At 29.0% G+C, this 19,630-nt stretch overlaps 1 protein-coding gene across 2 annotated transcripts in view; it reads left to right on the top strand.

The window, feature by feature from the left end:
- LOC107436844 (cGMP-inhibited 3',5'-cyclic phosphodiesterase 3A) overlaps positions 1-19,630 on the top strand; it is a 286,371-nt gene that overhangs the window by 221,320 nt on the left and 45,421 nt on the right. For both annotated transcript variants that reach the window (XM_071178926.1, XM_016048661.3), the window contains exon 8: positions 16,331-16,453. In XM_071178926.1, the coding sequence (XP_071035027.1) occupies positions 16,331-16,453 (123 nt within the window). The remainder of the gene's footprint in view (positions 1-16,330; positions 16,454-19,630) is intronic.

The raw sequence follows: 19,630 nt of genomic DNA, 5'->3' as shown, positions 1-19,630 counted from the left end.
CTTCAAATATCTTCACCAATAACAAACTCAAACATAATTGACTGAAATTGAAGGACTGACTCCTAAATTGTCAAAATTAGTACTAAAATAGCTATTTCTCGAATTAAGATTTCCCACACTTGTGTCACGAAAATGCTCTTATAGTTGTTAGAATAGAAGGCCAATTAGGCTACCAGGATTAGGATCCCTTAATTGAGTGAAATCGCGCGAAACATATGCTATCAACGTTTCAGTCGTGTATGTTAGTGAACTTAAATACTTTGAAGATTTTGTAAATGTAAACTGACTGCCAACTTGGTAAAATAAACGTTGCATATCAGATCATATATTAACTGTAACATAATTATGAGTTCCTTCGAAAAAATTTTAACTGATTCTCCCTTATTAGTAAACAGTTAGCAAACTACGTTTAAATATTAAATTTTATCAGTAGGGAAAAAAGTAATATATCTATTACATTATACTGAAAATAATAAAAATAGAACCCTAAGCGATGGAAAAAAAATCTTTTTCGCAAGAAAATTTTTTGTATTTCAAAAGGTTTTGAATCAGGCACAAACTTTTGCAACCACTTAAAAGTTACAATGTTTGGCAAATTTTCAGTATATTTATTCCTAAATTAAATCATCTTAGCAGAAAACTTAATTGGAAACATGCCTCAGCTATTATAATAAATTTGAAGGTAATATACTTTAGTCTTCAAATACCTTCCCCAATAACAAACTCAAACTTCATTGCCTGAGATTGAAGATTGCCATCCCTGAAGTCGAAAAGCTGTCACGTGTATCAAAAGGGACAACTTCATTAACATAATTGACTCCTAAATTGTCAAAATTAGTACTAAAATAGCTATTTCTCGAATTAAGATTTCCCACACTTGTGTCAAGAAAATGCTCTTATAGTTGTTAGGATAGAAAGTCAATTAGGCTACCAAGATTAGGATCTTTAATTGAGTGAAATCCCACAAAACATATGCTATCAACGTTTCAGTCGTGTATCTTAAGAGAACTTAAATACTTTGAAGATTTTGTAAATGTAAACTATCTGCCCATTTGGTAAAATAAACGTAGCACATCAGACAATACATTAACGGTAACATTTTTATAAATTACTTTTAAAAACTTAAATTCATTTTTGATTCTTAGCAAACTATCTTTAAATATTATATTTTATTAGCAGAAAAAATTATTAAATCTATTGCATTTTTGAATCTACATATTTGTCTCATATTTATAGAGATCTGAAGGCAGTTATATTTTATTTAGTTTATTTAATCATCGTGCTATTAGTAAACAGTAATAGTTAACAAATTATGTATAGTTGTTAGATTTTATTTGCAGACGAAATGAACAAATTACTTTCATAACATATATTTATTCCTCATCTATAGTGATCTAAAGGCTGTTATGTTTGTTTAGTTTATTTAATCATCATACGGTTAGCAAACAGTAACAATTAATAACTTATATATGAGTGTTAGATTTTATCTGTTTAAGAAATCAGTTAATTACCCTAATGGCATTATTTGTTTCTTCATAATTATAGAGATCTAAAGGCAGTTTTGTTTTATTTAATTTATTTAATCCACCTATGGATTAGTAAGTAAACAGTAACAGTTAACAAACTATGTTTAATTATTAGGATTTATTTGAAGAATAAATAAATCAATTACTTTCATAACATTATATATTTATTACTTATTATAGAGACCTAAAGGCAGTTTTGTTTTATTTAGTTTATTTAATTATCATACAATTAATAAATTGTAACAGTTTGCAACTTATGCGGAATTATTACATTTAACTTGTAGAGATGAATTTATCTGTTATGTTTACGACGCCATATACTTATGTGACAAACAGAAGTTGCATTCATTTATTTTCATGTAGTAATATGAATGTATATTTCAAATATATTTATGTAACAAAGATTCCAAATTTAGTACAATATTTAGTTAGAAAATTATGAAATTTTCGCGTGATCTGTTAATTGAATATTCCAGTGATAGTCCAGTTTTAAACTTGAACTTATAAAAATGTCTATAAAAAAATTTTAAGTGCAATTCCGATTTCTGTCTTAAAGTANGTAGGGGTGGACATGGTCCGCAAGGACAGATACGTACTTGTGCTGATCCATCGTGCCTAGTTGCATTCATTTATTTTCATGTAGTAATATGAATGTATATTTCAAATATATTTATGTAACAAAGATTCCAAATTTATTACAATATTTAATTAGAAAACTATGAAACTTTCGCGTGATCTGTTAATTGAATATTCTAGTGATAGTCCTGTTTTAAACGTGAACTTATCAAAATGTCTATAAAAAAATTTGTAAGTGCAATTCCGATTTCTGTCTTAAAGTAACTGCTGAAAAAATTATCGTAAACTTGACGAAAAAGTATAAAAAAATCAAAGATTTTGATAAATGCGAGTAAGAAATAGTAACCGTGTTAATTATTTTTGAAAGCTTTTTCGTATAGTACAAACTCGACCCCCCCCCCTGNCGACCCCCCCCCCCTGACATCACTCCCCCCTAAAAATAGCGTTAGGCAATTTGGTAACATTGAAGAAATATTTTATATATGCATATATTTGAGGCCATAATTTTTTATACTTTTTATTAAATGCAAATTTCTCGATATATTTGACCATTTCCATCTTTTTGGAAAACAGGTATGCGTTATTTAGTATCTTTCATTGTGAGATTTTCCGATATATTGACTGTTTAACACTGGTGAATCAAAAATCAGGTAAACGAATCAAAAATCAGGTTCGGATTAAAGCGATGGCTGGTCTATATGAATTCCACATCTGGCTTGATATAAAATATCCTCAGTGGTAGACGGTTCATGGGTTAGAGTCCCCTTGACGACTGGCTAACCATGAGAGGTTTGCGTGATTTTCCTCTCCATTTAACGCAAATGTGAGTTAGCTCCATCAAAAAGTACACGTCTAAGGCAAATTTCTCCCAGTACTTGATCCAGGAGCTCCCTTGTCTTCTGGATCGTGTTCAAAATTACAAGGCTACGGAGTTGAACATTAGTAATCCTAAACCCAAAAAATTCTGGTCAGCTGTTCAACGACGGCTATAAAATAAAATAGTACTTAGTGGTACATGGACAAGTAAAAATATGTTCAAAATTAAAAAAATTCTTTTGTTTTTTTCATTAAATAGAAAATTATGAAACTAATTATAAGCATTTGACATTTTGATTTTTTTAATTGTCAATTCAGTACCAAATGCTATTAATAAGATTGAATTCGGTTAAAATATGTACTTTCAGAGCGATGTCATAATTACCATGAATTAAAAGAAAGATTAAATAAAATAGCCGTTTTCGTTTTAGTTGAGAATTTTTTTTTAAATTCAGATTTTAAAGTGTTCCGTCACAACCTACTACATATTACGACGTCTTATCTTCGTAACTTTACTCAAAACATAAATAAAAAAACTGCAATTTCCTGAAATATCTTCTTCGTTGTAAATAATTTGGAAATTAAACGAGAAACTTCCTTTAAATATTTTCACACAAACAATTAATAAACTCATTTAAGAAGAATATATTTTTAAGAGGATTTAGTAAACATAAACAAAATATCAGAAATCTGGCTTCTGCAAGTTTCCCCTGATAAAAGTAAAAGTTGTCTAACATTTTCATATGTAAATAAGTGGATCACGCAATTTTGGAAAATATTATTTTAACTTTGAAACTGTTGCTTTGAGAAACTTACTTTCCACTTTCTTAACGAGAAGTTGGACACAATATCATTATTAAGTATCGTTTGTTTCGTAAATATTTTCCCAACTTTACCAACTCTTTTATGTGTTGAGCCTTTCAAAGCGGAAACACGGTCTCGTTGATAACCGTTATTAATTCAACTCCATTTTATAAAATTTATTTCAAATTTCAGTTTATCTTGTTGAAGTTGCTATGGTTACGAAATTATTAAATGATGCGATTAAGATTAAATATTTCTATCCTTAGTTACATTTTTAACGAAAACAATGGCAATAACAATATATTTTTGGATTTTCGAATTTATTTTGTAAATATGAAGAATAGATTATAGTAAATAGATTTCGATATTCAATTACTTTTGCGCCCGAGTTTAAAGAAATAAATACAAACAAAATATTTCATTTTATTTCAGTCTTATTTTGTCAATTAAATCGTTTTTATTTATGTACGAAAGAAAAATCTGCGAACTTCAACCAGATATTATAACGTTGTCTAGAAACGACAAGTTTGGCGAAGTAAATAAAAAACAAAGTATAGAATTTTAATATATTTTTATTTGATCAAATAAAACTTATTTATTTATGCACACCGAGAAAAAACTGTGGTCAAAACTACCAGATTCAGGTAAAACTTATCTTGTTTCTGACTCTATGGAAAAACCACGAAACACGGTAACTTTTATCAAAATACAATGGTAAAGACTTTTAACAAACATTAACGATAAAATATGGTTTCATTACCATGTTGTTTGGTAGTAAATATAATAAAGCTTTGTAATTTTTTCGAGATACCCTAGAGCATGGCATAAAAACCATTTTTCGTGATAACCATTTTTCGTTCTAATGAAAAACTCTTTAAGTAGAACTATAAGATAACAAACATCACTGGTGTTATCTTTAAAATTTTAACAGAACTGAATCATCCATAACCTATTTCAAAACAATGGTTTCCGCATATCAGATGAGAAAATTCCATTTTTTTAAAATTTGTCTGAATTTAAAATATAATTAAAAAATCAAAAATTGGGCATCGTCATTTGTTTAAAGTTAGTTTAAATTTAGGTTAGTGTTGAATGTCATATTTTTTAGAGCTTATGGTTTACCTGCAATCCGGTACGCAGACACATAAAGTAATAATGATTTATTTTATTATATATAATAAAATAAATCATTATTACTTTATGTGTTATATATTTTATTATATACACAGTCCAGTCACATTAATGTGACCACCTGTCAAAATCCAGAATAACCATCTTTGGCTGAGCGAACCGCTGCGAGACGTGCAGGAAGAGAGTCAATTAGGTTTCTGAAGGTGTTCACTGGGATGTTGAGCCATGCCGACTCCAGTGCCGTGGCCAGCTGCGCTAGATTACGTGGTTGAGGATCCATGGCGTGAACAACCCGATCGATCTGTGGTCCCACAGATTCTCGATTGGGTTTAAATCCGGTGAGTTTCCTGGCCAGGGGAGTACGTAAATTCATCCTGGTGCTCTTCGAACCACGCACATACACTGCGAGCTGTATAAAACTTCGCATTGTCCTGCTGGTAGATGCCATCATTCTGAGGAAAAATCATTCGCATGTAGGGGTGGACATGGTCCGCAAGGACAGATACGTACTTGTGCTGATCCATCGTGCCTTCCACAATGATGAGTGCACCCAGTGAATACCAGGAAAACAACCATTCCCCAAACCATAATGCTCCCTCTTCCAGCCTGCAGCCTTCCGACAATTGTTGCAGGATGTTTGCTTTCAGACGTTTCATGCCGTATACGCCAACGTCCATCTGTGCGATGGAGCATAAAACGTGATTCATTGGAAAAAGCCTCCTGTTGCCACTCTGTGGGCGTCCAGTTGCGTTACTGGCGTGCTAATTCCAGCCTTCGTCGCTGATGAACAGCAGTCAGCATGGGTGCATTAAACAGGCGTCTGCAACGGAGGCCCATGCGCAACAACGTTCGCTGAACAGTGGTTGAGGATACACTCTTGGTAGCCCCTTGATTCCTCTGGGTGGTCAGTTGCTCAACAGTTGCACGTCTATTCGCCTGAACGCATCTCCGTAGCCTTCATTCGCCTCTGTCATCTATGGCCCGTGGTGCACCACATGTGCCACGTCGCTTGTTTTGTATAGTGCCATTTTACCATGCACGGTATACTTTTACCACGGCGGCACGCGAACATTTCAGAAAATCAGCCGTTTCCGAAATGCTTTCACCCTTGGCCCGAAAGTCAACAATCATGCCCTTTTTGACGTAGGATAAATCGCTACGTTTCTGCATTACGCCAACGATTGAAATGCTTTTAGATGAATTAGGACATCCTATATATACAATCCACTGTAATATGCTGCCACCTGCCTTCTGTGATTAGTTATTTCACTTTGATGTCGAAAGTAGGTAGTGGTCACATTAATGTGACTGGACTGTGTATATAGATAGATAGATTAGTTAAATTAATAGCCTCCTTAATTGTTTATTCCGATTATCAAATCCAGAATTTTCCTATTAGATTGAATAGATTTCCAAAATTATTTTCTAAAATCGCAAAATGAGGATATTGAATTTTTATTCTCATAAAAAAAAACATTTTAAAATAAATCATTTTTATTGAAAAAAAATCTATTTATTACTTTAAATAGAGTTTTTCATATGGAGCTATTTCATATATTTTCAAACTATTTCATAATTCGATTTTCAAGCGCAGTCTCGAATTATTTCCCGTACTTCTCGAATTCTCTTTTTAATAATCATAATATCACATTCGTAAATAATGCAAATAGAAGACAGAATTTTAAATATGCATACTTTTGAAAGTATTACACATATAGCAATAAATAGTGCATAAAATTAAATATAAATATTTTTAAAAATTTTTTAGATATAAACGTGTTCCTTTCAGCACACGACAAAATTTAACCTGTCATCGAGCTTGTTCCTCACGTTCTGAATACACTAATAACGATTCCTATTTCTGCGAAAACGCGTTCTTTTTAAATTCCACCAGTGTTTTGGGCATCGTTGCATCATAAATAGTACTTTTAAAGGAATCCCATAAGAAAAACCACTAATCACAGAGTAAAGTCTGGAGATCTTAGTGGCCATTTGATTAAGGGTAAGTCCATTATCACCAAGACACTTTTATGAAGTATCGATACCAAAAAATCTCTATGGAAGTAAAGGAACGAGTTTATGCTGTATAAGGAACTTTTGACTATGTGAAACAAAAGTGTGGAACGAACTTGATTATTTTTTAGATGTTTGCCGTGAAACAAAAGTATAACACCCGAAACATTTGTAGCTGTGCAAAAACTTGATTTATTTTTGTTTTAATTTTGCTCATCACTTGTCGTCATGTAAGTAATAGTTTTCAAAATTTAACTATTTAAAATCCTGTCCTTTATTTGTACTTACTTTGATACGACGCTTAAATAAAATTATCTGCATTTAAGTACAGCGCATGGATTCTACTCCATTTTTCTATTCTTTTAGGTAACCTTTTTTGTCCCGAAACGGGATTTTAATTAGAATATACCAATAATATATGTTAAAATAATATCTTTCAAGGGAATTAGTTTATTCTTAAGACATTCCATATGTAAATAATAACTAACTTTCAATGTTTATTAAATAAATAAGATTCAGTAATTAAAAATGTAAATAAAAAAAGTTTTGGTTGTAAACGTTATTTCATCATCATATTAATTGAAGAAAATCAGACATTCATTTTTGACAAAAACTGACTTGTCTAGTGGTTATTTAAATGAAAATACGCATGAAAAGGGTGTGTACTAATATACATGAAACTTACAAGGAACGTAAAGGAGTAGATTTAATCAAATGTTAACTATTCTATTATAGAGTCACACACTTCATATAATTAATAATGTTTTAGCAGAATAACATTCTAATATGAGTAGCTAGGCTGATATGCAAATGCTAAGCCTAGGGAGAGGAAACTGTTCTTAAGAATTGCCCAAAGAGCTCGATTATAAGTTTTGAAAAAAAAGCATCACATGAAGTTCCACCAGCTGCAACTGATGGCCGCTGTTATGCAGAAAATGATTGATTTCATAGTTTAAAAAATACATTTATTCACAATTTTTTTAATTTCTTTTTTTCTTCCTGAAAGGTATAAACATGTTTCAGTTAATGATTGAAGGAAGAATTGAGAACTTTTTCACAAAATTGTATTTTATTAAATACAAAAAATATAAACAAATAATTAAATAAGCTTAAAAAATACTCTAACGTAATGATAATCTTTTTGTGTTCCTTAACATTATTTTTTCCTTGTAAAATACAAAATAAAATCGTTAATTGCTTCTCTTTCAACGTAAAAAGACGGAATTTCTTTGAAGCACTTTTTTTAAATGCGTAATAAAGTTATTTTTATGCATCGTATTGTATTATATATGCCTTTTCATGACATTATCCACGCATAAATATATAAAAACTAATCTTTGATTTAATTGCAATAACAGGCTAATTAAAAAAGCAATATTTTCTGCTCCAAATCATGGCTATAAAGATTAATATTTTCCTCTTAGTAAAAAAGAGTTTCAGATAAAATTTAATTATTAATAATTTCATTGTTTACAAATGTGAAATGATCAGGTTTTTTTAAGAATCAGGCAATCTTAAATGGTTGGCATTTTTAATGCCTTGAAATTTTCCGAGTATCTTCACTTCTTTACTTCAAAAACTCTTTATGTGCTGAGGGTTTAAAACTAAATGACATTTGGCATTTAAAAAAAACGCATCAAAACGCATCAATTTATATGTGACCTTTCTTTTTGTGCGAAGAGGGAATCGCGGCATTTACTGTTATTTTGTGTTCTTTTACTTCCACACGAATTATGAAGATATAAATATTTACGGCTGTTATTCTGCACAAAAATCAAATATTACACTAATTTCTGCGAAATAAGGCCTTTTTCATAGATTTTGACAGACAAAATCTGCTTGAGCTACGAAGGGGCCACAAATATATACATCTCCGTGAATACATTCTAATGAAAAAAAGATATGAGTTGTATACTTTTGGAGTACATAAATATTTGCACATAAAATTATGGAAATTTAGCACAAGTTTAAAGGTCATTAATTATTTGTCAAAAGTGACAATCTGCTTTAACTTATTAAAGCTTTATATTGCACCGAAACTTGCTACTTTCTGTGCTGCCGGTGCCTCCGTAATAAAGCATTGAACTACGAAGCCAAAAGTTGGGTGTTCGAACCCCATCAGGGTAAAGTTGCTTAAAAATGGTTTTTGTTGAAAAATACATTATAATTCCTTCTTTTTTTCGTTCATGTCTATGTTGCTAACTATTCAATTTTTAGAATTTTCGGATTCTGGAATGTTCTGTTCGATAAAGTTCGACAATTGTATATAAACACATGTAACATTCAGTTCATTGGAATAAAGTCTCAAGTTGAGATTATCCGTCTTTATGTTCTTTCGCCCTTAGTAATCCCACACTTGTCTAATCTAGGCAACAATATAATTTGACCATAAGGTTTGAGTCTTGTTCTTGAGTAGTTGAATTTGGAAATAAAAAAGGGAAACTTGGAAACTGTTTTAAAAGATTTGCCAAATATCTGATGTTTTCCCCTTTACACGAGATAAGTTTTTGTCGCAATTTTGAGTTTACTTAGGGAAGGGGATCAAAGGAAAAATTTAAACAAGTGATAGATTGTTTCTGATATATTTCTGTCACACTAAATCGGATGAAACCTAGCCCCAATCGATAAAATTTACAGTTAAGAAATTATGAGAGTTTAATAAGTGAGAAATATAACATTTGATTTGATTTATACACAGAAAATAAAATTAGAGTAAAATTACCTTACTGTATGGGTAAAGAAATTTCTGACAAAAAAAGCATCATTCTGGTTAGTAAAACTACCATTCATATAGTAACAGTTAACCGAAAATTAAGATATTCAAAATTATAGTTCTTATTACTACATGTTTAGTAAAATATAAAAATCTCGAAAGTAAATTGATCTGAAGAAATTGTTTTTAGGACATGATATAAGGTATCATAATAAAATTATCAAATGTTACCACATTTTTTAGAACTTTAACACACATTATAAAGCAATATTTTATTGTTAATTTTACCAAAATCATTACAATGCGCTTCGGTAAAAATTACCGAGGTTTTTGATGTTCCCATAGAGCCAGAAGCGCAGTAAACTTTACCATAATTTGTTTTTTTTTATTGTCATTAACTTCAGTCACTTACAGTCACATACTTTGAATTTTAGTTTATTACAGTCAATTACTAATTTACTGGGGAAAAAGGTTAAAGGCAAAACTTAAACAAGTGATAATGCTTAAGGAAGTGACCAACAAGTGATAATACTTAGAGAAATGACAAATAATTAAAAGTTATTAGAGTTTAACCTATGAAAAACACAATATTTCGTTTATACATTCGGTTATAGCTTTGTTTTTGCTCAAAAAACATTTATAACTTTAAATAATTTTTATCCACTTAATTTTGATTTTATTCTATTTAGTGTTTTAATAGCGTGTCAGTAGTTCTAACACGTATGAGTTGTTATGTTTTATATATTATTAAATAGCACAAAATATTGAAGCTGTACATTTTATTAAAAATAAATATTCAATTTTTTTTAAAGAAAATATTCCTTCAATTGAAGTTGTATGTCACAATATATGCAAAGAATTTCTACTCTAATGTAAAACATATTTTTAATTCTCTTAAGTCGAAATTCCACATACCTGAATTTAAATCGTAACTGTTATGCACAAAGCATATCCTTCTTTTAAATATGACAAAGCAATTAAAAGGAATTTCAGGAAAGCTACCTAAAAAAAAAAACAGAAAAAAGAAAACACAAGTTTTATTTTTTTCTCTCTTTTTCTTTACACAGTAATTTCAAAACTTTAGAACTTGTTTTTTGAAACGTGAGAAATAACGAGGATAAAAAAAAATACTAATGCCTGACTGGTTTCGCGTTAAAATTAATCCCAGCGCTTGAGTCGACTGAATACTTCTTGTACTGACTACCCTCAAAAATTTAATATTTCTGTAGGGGGGGAAGGAAGCAGTTCAAGATTAAAGTTGTGAGTGCTTTGTTTAAATCTTCTTTAAAATGCTCGATTTTTTTTTATCCTTTCCTTTTCTTTTCCTTTTCCAAATATGTAATTAAAAGTGTTTGACTATTTATTTTGAAGTTTGTGTTTCGTTGTGAAAATAATTTTCTTTACTTTTCCAAGTGTTATTTTACTTCTTTCTTTAGTGCTATAATTATTATTTAATTTCTTCCTTTTTCTGTTTCTTTTTTCAATACATTTGATTTAATGTATAAAATTTTAGAACATTCATTCTAAACAAAAAAAAACATGTCGCCAGATATATAAGCAAATTTCTTTTTATAACTTAATAACATTAGGGTCTAACCTTAGCCATCCCCAAGAGACAAGGTTAAGGTTTTAACGTCATCCTCGGAAGTGCTAGGGTACGAGGTAATTTAGATTTGTATTAAAAGAAAACATTTATAAATAGTTCAAGTATATTTTGAGTGAGGTAAAATGTTTTTGCTTTAGCTAATTCTCTAGGACTTAAATATTTATAAGTGGTGAAATTTTCAGTTTTTTATTAAAATAAATCAATGTTTTTTATTACGTTACAACTCAAAAAAATGAACATGTTTTCCTTCTATTTGATATTTTCAGGACGCAATATTATTTGCGTTTCATAACAGAAAATAATTACTAAGAAATTTTTTTATTTTGTTTTTAAATCATGATTCATCATAACTATTTTTAATATGAAATGAAAGAACCTAATGAATAATAAAATGAACGTATTATTTAGAATTTTCTTATATATCATGAAATATCGGTTTTATTCATATATTCAAACATAAGAAATGATAGACTTGAACAAGGAAACAAATCACATGGCCGAAAATCACATGGTAGGATCCAGTTTTCCCAGAATCCAAAAAGATATTTACCTGTGCTGCGATTATTACGGTTTGGAATTTGAATGTTTTCCAAATTAAGAGTTTAAAATTAAGCGAATTTTTTTTATTGCAAGTTATCCTACGCTAGATTTTACGATACAGTTATTTAAATTGGGGTCTAATCTTATTAATCGTTATTATTTTTGTACAAATTTTATTAATATATTATTATAAATTACAGTTAAAGAGATTCGCTAAATGATTTAGAACTTAACGACAGCTTAATGCACAATGTGATGCAAACGAAATTTGTTTTTAATATATCAATTCATTTACTAAGCGAAAATATTAAATTACGTTTGGGAACTCACCAAATTTGTAATAATAATATACTTATACCTTTAAATGTTATTTTTAAAAAATGATTGCTTAGAAAAATTACTTATGTTCAGTAATAAATCTTAATTAAATCATAAGGGAAATATTTGGACGTGGGTTGTGGGGACATGAGCGTTAAGCAAACAAAATTCTTTTAGTACACATATTTTGAATGAATTTTCGTTAAAAAAAAAGATTTTTTATGCCAAGAAACAACGATTATTGCTACACAATCATTGGGGTTTGCAAGGGGCTAAACCACATAATAACATACATTTTTGTACGTTATATACACACCCAAACAAACAAAACATGGGAAGAATCAATTTTGAAAGACGTATGAGGCATTTTAAATATGGGATAGAATTTAACTACGAAAATGATTCTTCTCATTTTTTGTTTTTGGTGTGGAAAAAATAAATCAGCTTTTATATTTTACCACGTTTATATCAACGTGCCTTCGTGCATGTCTGTTCGGGTGGAATTTTGTAATCGATTTTAAACTAACTTCCCGATTAGCTAAAGACTTCAAATTTGGCACACAGCTCAGAATTGGCGTGAAAATGAAGAGAAAAAAGACATACAAAGTAAAATGAAATTAAAATTAAAGACAAATTAATATTTTCGTGATTGTCTTTTTGTTGTCGATTGGATTATTTCAAATTAGTGTCGCATGTCAGTTGAAGCGTTTTGTGTACAGTGAGTGAAAAAATTTTCGAAGTTGTGCAAATTTGGAAGTGAGTACAAAAAAAATAATAATAATAGTTTTAAAAACTACGTTTTTGTAGTGCGGAATAATAATTAGAAAGCAAAAATTTGAAAAACGAAAAACGTGGGGCGCATGAAGTACATATACTCATACATATACACATTTTCTTACTCGTACACATGCAAAACCACAAACACATCCACATTCAGATACAATTACAGATACACATACTCATATTCTCATGAGCACACATACTGTTACTGTCATGTATTTCATGCTCCCCACGTTTTTTGCTTTTCAAATTTTTGTTTTTTAATTATTATACTCCACTACAAAAACGTGGTTTTTAAAAATATTATTTTTATTTTTTTTGAAAAATGTAAAAAACATAATCAAGTTTTTTTTTTTATTCTATTACCTTATTCATTATTGCTTTGTCTGTAAGTTTGTTTTACATCAGAGAAAGTTGGGAATTTCAATTATCAATAAATTATTTTTGTCTTCAAAATGGCATAAAATCCTAATTGCAACGGTAAGAAACAATTCGTGCTTTAAATTTAGTTTTGCATAGAGATCTAGGCGAAGTTCAAGTGCTTTTTATCAAAAAAGGGTTAAAAATTTGGCTTCAGATACAAAAGTAAATAAAGTAAAACTGAGAAAATTTCGAAAATAATTATGCGTGTTTTAAATATTATATTTTGATACACTAAGGAAAAAAATGTGGCCAAAACTTCCTGAATGTGATAAAATTTACCGTGATTCCTGCTCTGTGTAAACTCCAATAAGCTCGTTAGTTTTTATCGAAGCTCTTTTTTAATAATTTATGTAAAATTAACATTGAAATATTGTCTTATGATATCTGATAAACTTTATAAATGTGGTAAAATTTGATACTTTAATCGATTAAACTTACTTTCCAGCTTTGTTTTTTTTACTAAATGGGTGATAAAAAATATTATAATTTTGAAAACTAGAAGTTCTGGTAAACCATTGACAATTGAATAGCTTAAGTGTCGTATATTTTGGTTTTATTAACCTGAAAAAATGTTTCTTTTACCTGAAATGTCTTCATATAGATTTGGATTTTATTACTTTTTTCTTTAATTTCGTAAACTATCTATAGTTATTCAGCCTGCCTATAATTTAAAAAAGAGAATAGCATTTTATTATATTTGGAGAAAATATGTTTACCAGAATTTGAAAACAACTTTTATTCAAAACTAAAATACATAATTAAAAATAATTTTCAAATGAATTTCTTGTAAATTAAACTCATTAATTTTTCTCAGAAAATTCAGCATTTTCTTTTTACTACTTTTTTATAATTATTTTTTTAACCTATATCAACAATTCAAAACCTTATGGCGGCTCTTTTATCTTTATCTTAAACCTAGAGCTTCTTTGTGACTAACAAAACAATTTGAAATAATAAAAATGTAGAAATAAAAGTTAAAGAATAAAGTTGGAGGCATTAAAAAAAAATTTTCAAGTATTTTACTAAACTATTCCATGAATTTGAATAAAATACTCTTAAATAGATTTTTAATTACAAAATCTACGAGTAGTTTTTTTTTGTTGTTGTTGTTTTCATTATTGTAGCAGAAACTGTTTTATTTAGTTAAAGGATATTTCAGAGTGAGTTATTTTCGGAGAAAAACTTTCATATTTCCCATTTGCTCAAACATATTTTATTTCAATTAATTTTTTTTCCATAGCATAAGGAAGAAATTTGATACCTAAAGAAAATATTTCTAGCTTGATGAAAGAAGACTCTTCAGTCTTAAAATAACCAATCATTATTCGACAAAAATTTTCATATTTCCTATTTGCGCGTATCTATTTCTTTTTAATCAATTTTCCTTCTCTAACATGAGCGGAAGAAAACGTGATATCTGAAGAAAATGTTATAAAATGATAAAATGAGGCATTAAACAACTCGCTATAATTCGTCAAGAGTTTTCTTGTTTCATATTTTCTTGTACCTATTTCATTCTAATTATTTTTCCTCCTACGTCATACATGAAATATAAGCATCAAAAGAAACTGTTTCTAATATAATAAAACAAAACTGTCACTCTTAAATCAACCAATATTATTGGTCAAGAAATTCCAACTTTCCTATTTGCTCTTATTCATTTCATTTTAATTAATTTTCCTTTTATAGCATGTACGAAAAATATGATATCTGAAGAAAATATTTATAAATGAGTAAAATGAAACTTTAAACTAAATGTCACTATTCTTTAAGAGTGCTCAAATTTCCAATTTCTTCGAATTTAAATCCTTTTAATTCAATTTTCTTCTACAAGAAAAAGGGAAAATATGATATAAGATGAAAATGTTTATAAATTTATAAAATAAAGTATTGAGCAATCTGTAACTATTCGTCAAGAGTGTCCATATTTCCTATTTTCTCGGATTTAAATCATTTTGATTACTTTTTATTCCATAGAAAGAAAGGCAAATATGATATTCGAAGAAAATATTTATAAATTGATAAAATGAAGTATTAAATTACATGTCACTATTCTTAAAAAATGTTCATATATCCTATTTTCCGGAATTTTAATCATATTAATTAATTTTTCTACTACAGTAAGAAAGGAAAATATGATATCCGAAGAAAATATTTATAAATTGATAAAATGAAGTATTAAACTACATGTCACTATTTTTAAAGAATGTTCATATTTCCTACTTTCCGGAATTTAAATCATTTTAATTAATTTTTCTTCTATAGCAAGAAAGGAAAATATGATATCTGAAGAAAATATTTGTGAATTGATAAAATGAAGTATTAAACTACCTGTCACTATTATTCAAGAGTGTTCATATTTCCTTCTTTCTCGAATATAAATTGAATAATATCTCGAAATAATTACTTTTTTTTCCATAGCAAGAAAGGAAAATATGATAACTGAAGAAAATATTTGTGAATTGATAAAATGAGGTATTAAACTACCTGTCACTTTCAGTCAAGAGTTTTTATACATAATATTTGTTCGTATCCTTTTCTTTTTATTTAATTTTCTTTCCATAGAGTGAATGAAAAATATGATATCTGAAGAAAATATCTACAAATTGATAAAATTAATTTTTAAGCAATCTGGGTCAAGGGTGTTCATATTTCCTCTTTTCTCGTATCTAATTCATTTTAATTATTTTTTTTCTTCTATAGCATGGAAGTAAAATAAGATATCTGAAGAAAATATTTATAAATTGATAAAATGAAACTATCAATCTTGGAACAACCAATACATCTAAAATGTTCATATTTTCTATTTGCTGCATTTATTACATTTTAATTAATTTTCATTAATTTTCACTAATTTTTATGTATGTTTTACAATTGATTTTTTTTTTTTAAAACTAATTTTTTTGTCAAAAATAAATTTTGTACAAAAATGTATCTGTATTAGCAAAAATGTTATTTATATTAAATTAACTGAATACTATTATTTGAAAATTTGTTAAGATGTTATTTAACTTTTCAATAGTTTCTCTTTATATTTGAATTGAAGTTTTGTATGAATCATTATTCTTTTCCTCTAAATTTCAGATCATAATCGCATGCACGCTGCTGATGTTCTTCAGGGTGTATATTACCTAACCTCTCAACCCATTCCGGGATTCACTCAATTACCATCTACTGATACTGATTCACCTCTTCATAGAAGCATAGGTATGATTCCTTTCAAGTTTCGAATTTCGTTTAACGTTAAATCACAATTGTGAACATAACACTTATAGATCCTTCAGTAGCTAGTATTCAAGTTGGGAACCAGATGTATTTCTAAAACTACTACTACTCCCCGGCTCTACTGTCCATGAAGGACCTTAACTTCCTTTACCACACACCTCCTTTTTTCCCGTTCTTAGCCCGTATCCTCCAATTTTTGATTTTCATTTTTTTCATTCTGTTTCTACTTCATCAAGCCATCTTTCTCCAAGGCATCCGACCTCTCTCTTTTCCTCTAGTTTTCCTTTATAATTTTCCTTTATAGATTTTCTTTGTTGCTCTTTCCTCACTCATTCACTCCAGATGTCAAAGCCATTGTATTCCTTTTGTTTTTATTAAATTAACCACATATTTTCCTTTATATATTTCACTTAACTCTAAATTACTCCTAATTCTCCTAACAATCTCCATATTTGATTGGTCTCCACATTTTCCCGAGAGTCTCTCTCAAAAAAGTAATAAGTAATTTTTTCTTCATTCTGAGAGGTAGTCCAAGTTTATTTCTAGAACTGATGGATCTATTTTAATGAAATTTTGTATAAAGATAAGTTGTTATGAACGAAATAACTGCTCAGCAATTTTAATACACTCTCACGATCGTATGTAACACTCATCAGAATTTAGAAATAGAGGTCACAAAGTAGTGTAAATAAAGGGGTTAATAGGGGTTTTTGAGTATAGATAAAGGTGTTAATAGGGGTTTTCCACTTTAAAACTGAAGTATAAATGAAACTTTTTCAAATCTGTCAGCTTTGTGAAATGTTTCTGCTGGTTAATAAAAGCATTTTAAAGTATGTTCGTTTGAATATTGAGATGTAATCCATGGGCTGAATACAATTAGTCATCTAGTGAAAAAGTTACAAATCGTTACAAATAGCTCAGCATTCAGCATAACGTGATAACAATGTCATGGTTTTGCACAACATGAAGAGCATGAGGTTTATTTATATTTTTCTTAAAAAATATTTTGTAAGTATGTATCAAAGCAATATCAAATGTGAGTAAATAAAAATAATGTTATACATATTAATAAAGAAAACTTTTGAAAATAATACTATTTTAGCATACTATCAAATTATCCCACCACCCTGCATCTTCCCATAGCATTTTTGAACAATGGGTCCCCGCTTCCTGCCTTCCGTATTTGCCATTGTAAGTGTAATTATTGTTCAAAATGTTCATTTGAACGAATTTTTCATTGAAATAAGTAAACGAAGGAATCTGGAAGCTTAAGAAATATAATTATACCGATTATCGATATAAGTTACATTAGATAAGTTAAATAATATATATTACATAAGTTATAGTTACACGGTCATGAAAATAAGTTGGACAGGTCCAATGAAGAAAACTAGCTGCCTTCATTAGGCCAGGGATTTTCTATGAAACAATGGGTATAATGTTCTTGTGATTTGGTCACCAGCCTTTCATAGCTACTAAGAATGCCTCATTAAAGGCAACAAGCAATCGATGCGTTCGAAAATTCGTTTGCAGCAAAGTAAACAATCATTGTTTATATCACTGAATAACGCTGCTGAAACGCAATTTTAAATATTACCGTTTGCAACTTAATCACTATTGATATTTCAGTGCTATCTATGATTTATTTGCAGTGAAAAATTAAAAGAAAAGTATTTAAAAAAATTCTTTTTTAACATGAATTAACTCACAGTCGAAATTGCAGTTTTAAAACCATATAAATCAAATTAAAACTTTTTTTAAGGTAAAGTAAACAGTCGACAGAAAACACCTGCTGCTGATACAAGGGAGTGGTCCAATGAAGGAGCCGACCCTATAATAACAACCATTTTATTTTATTTTATTACCATCGATGAAGAGTCGACCCATTTTTCTGAGTTTAAGATTACTAATGTTCAACTCCGTAGTCTTGCAATTTTAAACTCAATCCAGAAGACAAAGGAACTCTTTGATCAAGTACTAGGGAGAAATTTACCATTATGAAGGACTTTTTTGATAAAATTTTCCCGCAATTATGCGTTACATGTAGAAGAAAAGTACAAAAAACTCCCACGGTTAACCTGATGTCACTCTAACCCATGATACGTCTACCATACTGAGGATATTTTACGTAAGTACTGCGGTCGGTGCGAGCAGGAAGCGGAATTGGTATCGACCAATCATCGCTGAGATTCGATTCACTGGAAAGCGAGAGCTCTCTTTCCTGAGATTCGATACACAGCTCGTTAGCCGCCATTGTCTATAAACCTTTAACCCTTTTCAAAGTAGAATTTTCTTTATCACACATAAAACTAATTTCTTTCTTAAAAATAACTTCAAATCCTTCCTATTTTACAAATATACAAATGTACAACTTAAATACTACATAATACATACTTATTATACTACAAGCATATATAGAAATATTTCTTACAAATATGCTACAAAAAGTGAATTTTTTTTAAAAATTACATGAAACTTCTTTTATAAACCTACTGAGACATTTAAAAAAATTTAATTCATCAAATAAATATAAAAAAACAGTGTGTGTAATATAGGGATAAAAGTTCGTACAAAAATTATTTCATTTATTTCCACTTTTAAACTTAATTTTGTGACAATATCAATCTAGAACTGCCTTATCGCAAATGTTAGCGAACATTCAACAAAACGGATATTACTAAACCTTTAACTTCTAAGAGAAGTAGTTAATATAAAGGGAGAAGTTTAGTTCAAAGTATGTTACACAAATCTTCTTAGTATCGAATTTTCCGTTATTAAACGTAACTTTAACATAGAAATGTGTAGGAATATTTCAAATTACAACAATCCTATTGTTACTTCATTTCTAAATATTTAATGAAAAAACATATCCAACTGGAAAATAAATGTGAAAAATCTTAATGGAATACATTATTTATTTATTTTTACTTACAAGCAAACAAAAAAAAATCATGCATTATTTTTTGTATTGTGTGCGGTTAACGAATTGAGTCGTATATATTAAAATTTGTTAACTAAATTTTTTGGGTTATAAGAATTTTTGTGTGTGTCTTACATTTGACCTTGTATGAAAACTAGGTCCATGTTTAAATTTTCAGAACATGTTCTCAAATTACACTCTATAACAAAAAAATCGACGCACCAAGAAGCAATCATCCG

The sequence above is a fragment of the Parasteatoda tepidariorum genome, chromosome 3, assembly GCF_043381705.1.
Source record: "Parasteatoda tepidariorum isolate YZ-2023 chromosome 3, CAS_Ptep_4.0, whole genome shotgun sequence".
Lineage (NCBI taxonomy): Eukaryota > Metazoa > Arthropoda > Arachnida > Araneae > Theridiidae > Parasteatoda > Parasteatoda tepidariorum.
The sequence above is the reverse complement of the archived record's forward strand: the minus strand, read 5'-3'. Positions and strand labels throughout refer to the sequence as shown.